This window comes from Ascaphus truei (assembly GCF_040206685.1).
Source record: "Ascaphus truei isolate aAscTru1 chromosome 20 unlocalized genomic scaffold, aAscTru1.hap1 SUPER_20_unloc_3, whole genome shotgun sequence".
Taxonomy (NCBI): domain Eukaryota; kingdom Metazoa; phylum Chordata; class Amphibia; order Anura; family Ascaphidae; genus Ascaphus; species Ascaphus truei.
In genome coordinates, this window is record NW_027453859.1 from 1,073,363 (window position 1) to 1,081,772 (window position 8,410).

The window sequence follows — 8,410 nt, forward strand, 5'->3', positions numbered from 1 at the left end:
ATGTTTGTGTGTGTGTATATGTTTATCTAGACACCCTCTGTAATGTATGTATGTATATATTTCTATATAGACACCCACTGTAATGTGTGTATGTATATTTCTATATAGACACCCTTTGGTATGTATGTTTGTATATATATTTCTATACTATATAGACCCACTCTGTAATGAGTGTGTGTATGTATATCTATTTCTATGTAGAACTCCTCTATAATGTGTGTACATTTATATATCCACATCTATAGAGATCTATATATCTGTCTATCTATACACACACACACACGGTATGTTACCAGCATTCAGTGTACGTACACATACGCACACACACGTATGTGTAAGAACACACGTGTAACTACACGCACAGACGTGTACGTACTGTGATATAATCACTGTCTATAGGGGCTAGAATAGGGCAGCTATGGGACTTTCCAGAGTACAGAGAGTTAATCTCCCTAAAGAAGCCAGCAGCAGCTGCTGGCTAATTGAGCAGGCTGAACTCATGATTGCTCATGGAGTTTAAAGTGTCAGGAAGTGACTATAGACAGAGAGAGACTGAGTGCTGTTCCCAGAGAGAAGGGGGGCAGAGAAGAGTTCTCCCCAGCTATGTGAAGCTGGCACAGTCCCCTAGGCTCGCTGGACGGTGGTCGCGGAGCCTGCTGGGACTGCCTGGGTTGTTAATCCCAGGAAGAAGGAAGGACGCGAGACTGTGCTGAAGCGGGGATGTCCTGTCCTTAATATTGGACTTAAAGAGGAGAGATTCTCTGAGCTCTCATGGGGCCGAGCTCCCCTAGGAAGGAAGGACACGAGACCATGCTGAAGCAGGGACATCTGCTCCATAACCTTGGAATAACAGATAAGAGAAACCCTATATCGCTGTGTGCAGAGACTGTATATGTTCAGCTATAATAGTATCTGTTTTGGGGTGGTAACCAGCTTAGCTGTCCATCCAGTTAGTAAGGGTTGAAGCTGAATGTGTAGTTAGTCTCCTAAGAGGAGTAGGCGTTTGTTTTATGATTTTGTTTTGACTTAAAGGGACGGTAGGCCTGTTAGTGTATTATTTATCCTTGTAAATAAACCCCATATTGAGAAATGCTAAGTTTCCTGCCTTAATCTGGGACACAAGATCCTACGCTGTGACGGAGACATCACAGTACGTACACACACAGCACACACACAGCACACACACAGCACACACGTGTGTGTACACACACTTTTATGTTCTCGCACATACACAGTTGGGTATGTACGTGCGCACGTGTGCCTACTCAAACGTACGTACATGCGCACACATGTATGTACGCGCACATACACACGTGTCCTTACATGAGCTATATTGATGTGACGTGTCCGAGTGACCGACACCTGATCATCTCATGTATGTACGGATAAATTCCACTCCTCTGTGTGTGTGTGTACATAGTATACATACACACAATGTGTGAGTGTTTACAGTAAATATACACAAAATGTGTGAGTGTTTACAGTATATATACACACAATGTGACTGTGTGTGTGTATATATATATATATATATATATATATATATATATATATATATATATATACAGTGTGTGTGTATATCCTATGTGTGTGTGTGTGTGTGTGTGTGTGTGTGTGTGTGTATATCCTATGTGTGTGTGTGTGTGTGTGTATATCCTATGTGTGTGTGTGCGCTTATATAGTTTTTGGTGGGGCGGAGACGTGGATGTGATTGCAGCGTTCTCCTCCTTGCAGATAAACTCCACGGTAAATCTCTCCGGCCTGCATCCCGTCAGCTGCTCTGAAGATGTGAAGCCGCCTCTGGGGATGCGGGGTCTTCCCGGACACCCTAACGGGGGAGGGGGCAGCAGCAAGAGGATGTGTGCGATCTGTGGGGATCGGTCATCAGGTGAGAGAGGGGTGTGTGTGATCCGGTCACCAGGTGAGAGGTGCGTGTGTGTGTGTGTGAGATCCGGTCACCAGGTGAGAGGTGCGTGCGTTCGCGTGGTCTGTGGTAAGGTATAGAGAGCGAGGGCTGTTGATGTTTGCATTGCTGCCCTCTCGTGGTGTGTCTGACTGTCTCTCTCCCCGGCTGTCTCTTGCAGGGAAGCACTACGGTGTGTACAGCTGTGAGGGGTGCAAGGGGTTCTTCAAGCGCACGATCCGCAAGGACCTGACATACACCTGCAGGGATAACAAGGACTGTATGGTGGATAAGAGGCAGCGCAACCGCTGCCAGTACTGCCGCTATCAGAAGTGTCTCGCTACCGGCATGAAGAGAGAGGGTATGTGTGTGTGTATACTGTGTGTGTGTACAGCACTGTGTGTGTACACTGTCTGTATACTGGCCTCTTATCGGGGGAGAGAAGGAAAAGATAAATGAATCCCAAGGCTCCAGCAGATCCATATGACACGTACAAAAAAGATGCAAATGTCCGAGGGTGTAGAAACCCTCCCCACCATGCTGACTGTCACGGGTATAACACGCGTGTGCATCCGATCCCACCTAAGAACCCAACAATAACCCAGCAGCCAGACCAGTCGTCTGTAAAAGATAAATATATACATATATAAATATATTTTCTAGTAGTAGACAGTTCTATTTGTTGGAGACACTGGAACCAAATAAAAGGCATCCCAGCTGTCCACGGCATCATACGGGGCAATACAAAGCCACCGCGATCCGTGCTGGGCCGGGACCAGACCGGGACACACAGGAACAAGGGTCCCAGGCTGAAAGCGATTATATAGAAACACACCAAGTAGGAATAAATTCCCTTCCACAAATGGGCCCCACCATAGCCTCTAGTGAGTGGATCCCCAGAGAGACAATGTTCCTTCCATCATCCCGTTAGGATAACCACTGGAGCATACTTAGATCATAGCGTGCAAAAAAAGGGGCCTTCACCCTTGTTTTTGGAGAACAGTCTGCCAGAGACTATTTTATTTGAGTAGCTGCACGAGAGAGAGGAGAGGGGGGGCAGCAACAGAAGCTGTCACCCAGCAGAAGCCCTCTGCAGGCGGGTGGAGATATCAGTGTTTGTGTATAGTGTCACAGTTAGGTGGGATTTCCCACAGATAAGCAGGGACCAGTAGGGAAGCCCTCTGCAGGCGGGCGGAGATATCAGTGTTTGTGTATAGTGTCACAGTTAGGTGGGATTTCCCACAGATAAGCAGGAACCAGTAGGGAAGCCCTCTGCAGGCGGGCAGAGATATCAGTGTTTGTGTATAGTGTCACAGTTAGGTGGGATTTCCCACAGATAAGCAGGGACCGGTAGGGAAGCCCTCTGCAGGCGGGCAGAGATATCAGTGTTTGTGTATAGTTTCACAGTTAGGTGGGATTTCCCACAGATAAGCAGGGACCGGTAGGGAAGCCCTCTGCAGGCGGGCGGAGATATCAGTGTTTGTGTATAGTGTCACAGTTAGGTGGGATTTCCCACAGATAAGCAGGGACCGGTAGGGAAGCCCTCTGCAGGCGGGCGGAGATATCAGTGTTTGTGTATAGTTTCACAGTTAGGTGGGATTTCCCACAGATAAGCAGGAACCAGTAGAGAAGCCCTCTGCAGGCGGGCAGAGATATCAGTGTTTGTGTATAGTTTCACAGTTAGGTGGGATTTCCCACAGATAAGCAGGGACCAGTAGAGAAGCCCTCTGCAGGCGGGCAGAGATATCAGTGTTTGTGTATAGTGTCACAGTTAGGTGGGATTTTCCACAGATAAGCAGGGACCGGTAGGGAAGCCCTCTGCAGGCGGGCAGAGATATCAGTGTTTGTGTATAGTGTCACAGCTAGGTGGGATTTCCCACAGATAAGCAGGAACCAGTAGAGAAGCCCTCTGCACGCGGGCGGAGATATCAGTGTTTGTGTATAGTTTCACAGTTAGGTGGGATTTCCCACAGATAAGCAGGGACCGGTAGGGAAGCCCTCTGCAGGCGGGCAGAGATATCAGTGTTTGTGTATAGTATCACAGTTAGGTGGGATTTCCCACAGATAAGCAGGGACCGGTAGGGAAGCCCTCTGCAGGCGGGCAGAGATTTCAGTGTTTGTGTATAGTGTCACAGCTAGGTGGGATTTCCCACAGATTAGCAGGAACCAGTAGAGAAGCCCTCTGCACGCGGGCGGAGATATCGGTGTTTGTGTATAGTGTCACAGTTAGATGGGATTTCCCACAGATAAGCAGGGACCGGTAGGGAAGCCCTCTGCAGGCGGGCAGAGATTTCAGTGTTTGTGTATAGTGTCACAGTTAGGTGGGATTTCCCACAGATAAGCAGGGACCGGTAGGGAAGCCCTTTGCAGGCGGGCAGAGATTTCAGTGTTTGTGTATAGTGTCACAGTTAGGTGGGATTTCCCACAGATAAGCAGGAACCAGTAGAGAAGCCCTCTGCAGGCGGGCAGAGATATCAGTGTTTGTGTATAGTGTCACAGTTAGGTGGGATTTCCCACAGATAAGCAGGGACCAGTAGAGAAGCCCTCTGCAGGCGGGCAGAGATATCAGTGTTTGTGTATAGTGTCACAGTTAGGTGGGATTTCCCACAGATAAGCAGGGACCGGTAGGGAAGCCCTCTGCAGGCGGGCAGAGATATCAGTGTTTGTGTATAGTGTCACAGCTAGGTGGGATTTCCCACAGATAAGCAGGAACCAGTAGAGAAGCCCTCTGCACGCGGGTGGAGATATCAGTGTTTGTGTATAGTGTCACAGTTAGGTGGGATTTCCCACAGATAAGCAGGGACCAGTAGAGAAGCCCTCTGCAGGCGGGCAGAGATATCAGTGTTTGTGTATAGTGTCACAGTTAGGTGGGATTTTCCACAGATAAGCAGGGACCGGTAGGGAAGCCCTCTGCAGGCGGGCAGAGATATCAGTGTTTGTGTATAGTGTCACAGCTAGGTGGGATTTCCCACAGATAAGCAGGAACCAGTAGAGAAACCCTCTGCACGCGGGCGGAGATATCAGTGTTTGTGTATAGTTTCACAGTTAGGTGGGATTTCCCACAGATAAGCAGGGACCGGTAGGGAAGCCCTCTGCAGGCGGGCAGAGATTTCAGTGTTTGTGTATAGTGTCACAGCTAGGTGGGATTTCCCACAGATTAGCAGGAACCAGTAGAGAAGCCCTCTGCACGCGGGCGGAGATATCGGTGTTTGTGTATAGTGTAACAGTTAGATGGGATTTCCCACAGATAAGCAGGGACCGGTAGGGAAGCCCTCTGCAGGCGGGCAGAGATTTCAGTGTTTGTGTATAGTGTCACAGTTAGGTGGGATTTCCCACAGATAAGCAGGGACCGGTAGGGAAGCCCTCTGCAGGCGGGCAGAGATTTCAGTGTTTGTGTATAGTGTCACAGTTAGGTGGGATTTCCCACAGATAAGCAGGAACCAGTAGAGAAGCCCTCTGCAGGCGGGCAGAGATATCAGTGTTTGTGTATAGTGTCACAGTTAGGTGGGATTTCCCACAGATAAGCAGGGACCGGTAGGGAAGCCCTCTGCAGGCGGGCAGAGATTTCAGTGTTTGTGTATAGTGTCACAGTTAGGTGGGATTTCCCACAGATAAGCAGGGACCGGTAGGGAAGCCCTCTGCAGGCGGGCAGAGATATCAGTGTTTGTGTATAGTTTCACAGTTAGGTGGGATTTCCCACAGATAAGCAGGGCCTGGTAGGGAAGCCCTCTGCACGCGGGCGGAGATTTCAGTGTTTGTGTATAGTGTCACAGTTAGGTGGGGTTTCCCACAGATAAGCAGGGACCGGTAGGGAAGCCCTCTTCTTGGGTGAGAACAGACTAGTTCTGAGAATAGCAGACTCCGAAAATAAGTGAGAGGGGAATAAAGCGCATTTCTTTATCACATAAACGATTTCAGAGAAACATGCTTTACCCATCATACATTGCAGTAAGCGATCAAGAGCCCGAGGCCTTATTCTACAATAATCTCGATTTTTAAGCCCCCGTGGACAAAGTGTCCCCCCCCAACTCATTTATTAAATACGCCTCCTTTTTCTTCACAAGACGTGTTCTGTTCTCGCCTCTACGTGGTCTCAAAACCGGCATTGGGCCCAGATTGTAAACAATCTACTGACATAGGGTGGGCCAGGACCTTACATTGAATGGTCCGTTTCTGCTGTCTAAAGCGCTCTTTGGCTTTCATAGTGGTTTCACCTACGTAAGCCGGACCGCATGGACATCTGATCAGAACGGCATGTCGTGTAGTCCTTCACATGATATTTCTGACCCGTATGTGGAGGAGGAAAAGTCACGAATGGGTTCCCCTTTGAATTGTCATGTAGGGTTCCTAGATGAACCCTGGTCGGCAATAACGAGGGAGTCCCTAACTATAGGAGCTCGCCTGTCGGCCATCAGAGGTGGAACTTTCCATATCTCTTTCAACAGAGGATCAGCCTCTATGCCAGTGTTTCTGTATGATTCTACTGATCATCGAGCTAGAAGTACTATACGTAGTACTGATATAGATTTGCTGTCCTTCACTTTTGATCTCAAAAAATCCTCGCTTAGCGTTTTGTATAACATTTTTCCAACTCAATATTAAGGTCCCTTTCAGGTTACGCCTCTCCGTAAATCTTTCCGTCACCTCCGATAATCTCTCATCTACCTTCTCACTAACTATGCGATTAACCCTATATTGTTGGCTTCTGGGTAAGGATCAAATAACACTATGTGGATGAAAACTAGTGTGTTGCAATATGGTATTTCTCTCCGTGTCTTCGGTGAACAGGTCGATGTGTAGCCTGAATCTGAATTCCTGTAAACTTGAGTATCCAAAAATTTGACCTCTATCTGATCATAGTGCACTGTAAAGGATCTTGAGGAGACAATTTGTTAAGCTTATCTACAAAGCACAGCATGTTCTCAAGGTGCCCCATTCACACCAAGAATATATCATCAATATACCGGAACCACGCTTGAGCGTTTTGCTTATACAAATGGTTCTTGTATACATACGGCTCCTCGAAATGTTTCATAAACACATAGGATGGGGTCAAAATTGGACCCCATTGCCGTCTCCCCGGGTTCCTGTGAAGCAAAAACGAAAACGTGGTAGCCGGAGTGGACGGCTGCTCTCAGATACACTGTGCTTAGTATGTCAAAGCGAATATATGATGAATTGCCCCTGTATCTGAACCCCCAGCGGTGCAGGAAGAGCGTCAGCGGGGGCGGGAGCGTGACGGGGACACGGACTTCAGCGGTCCGATCAACGAGGAGATGCCGGTGGAGAAAATCCTGGAGGCAGAACTGGCCGTGGAACAGAAAAGCGACCAGAGCCTGGAGGGGGGCGGATCGGTGAGTAACTGCCCCTGGGAGGGGCTAATACCAGAGCCTGGAGGGGGGCGGAACGGTGAGTAACTGCCCCGGGAGGGGCTAATACCAAAGCCTAGAGGGGGACAGATCGGTAAGTAACTGCCCCCGGGAGGGGCTAATACCCGAGCCTGGAGGGGGGGCGGATCGGTGAGTAACTGCCCCCGGGAGGGACGAATACCAGTAAATATATATAAACATCTGTTCGCGAGCACTATATGTTGTCATTTTGTATGATGCGCTGGCCTTTGTGTTTTTATCTGTTTGCGTGTGTATATGTTGTGGCATTTTGTATGATGCGCTGGCCTTTGTGTTTTTATCTGTTAGCGTGTGTATATGTGTATAATGTAACCTGACACTAGCGTGGGAGGGAAACCCGCTCAGCCTCCACGCGTGGTGTGCAGTGGGTGCGCTAGGGAACTATAGGTATATATACAAATGCTCTAAGCCCTACCCCTTAGGAGAAGGCAGTGGGCAGAGAGATAACGCCCTCGCCCAGCATGCGCTCGCCGCCCACGTGAGGGGCCTGGTGTATAGGGATGGGGATAGTATAGGTGCCGAAATCAGGATACAGGTATAGAGGACATCCCTGACACGCAGGTGTGAAAGGGGGAAGTGGGGCCACACGTGGCCTGCCCACGGTATCGCCGTGGGACTTAACACATAAGGCTGTGTGTGCGCCAGTGTGCGCCATGACAGGATAATAAGAGGGGCTCGTACAGTAACCGAAGCCTAACTAGCTAATAGATTGCAGTGTAGTAATGACCTAGTACCCCTAATTTCTAGGGGAACGGACAGCATGTGCGTGACTATAGCTATTACCCTAAAGTAGAATGAGACTATTTGGAGTAGTGTGGGGTTACTAGACTCAACGGCTGCTGGGTCCTAAGATACCTTGTGTTAGGTTTGCCTAATATTAGTGGAGAGTGAGGACCAACGAGACTCTCCCTACAGCCACCTGGTATAGGCAGTCAAACCGGGGGTTCGTTAAAGTTAATAATATGTAGCTCTGCGGTGGGGGTTCTCGTGTAGGAGGATCCCCTTAGTTACCACAGTGTTAATTTATAGTGCACCAACCAGCCCGGGCAGATGCTAAATAATCACCCATGGTGCCCTGCGTAACAATACATCGCACTGA

At 48.8% G+C, this 8,410-nt stretch overlaps 1 protein-coding gene across 1 annotated transcript in view; it reads left to right on the forward strand.

Annotated features, from left to right (window-relative positions):
* The window catches only part of RXRB (retinoid X receptor beta), a 21,856-nt gene extending 14,521 nt beyond the window's left edge, over positions 1 to 7,335 (forward strand). Inside the window, exons 3-5 of the mRNA XM_075580960.1 lie at positions 1,735 to 1,888; positions 2,085 to 2,264; positions 7,106 to 7,335. Of these exons, the coding sequence (XP_075437075.1) occupies positions 1,735 to 1,888; positions 2,085 to 2,264; positions 7,106 to 7,320 (549 nt within the window). The 3' untranslated portion in view covers positions 7,321 to 7,335. The remainder of the gene's footprint in view (positions 1 to 1,734; positions 1,889 to 2,084; positions 2,265 to 7,105) is intronic.
* The last annotated feature ends 1,075 nt before the right edge of the window (positions 7,336 to 8,410 follow it).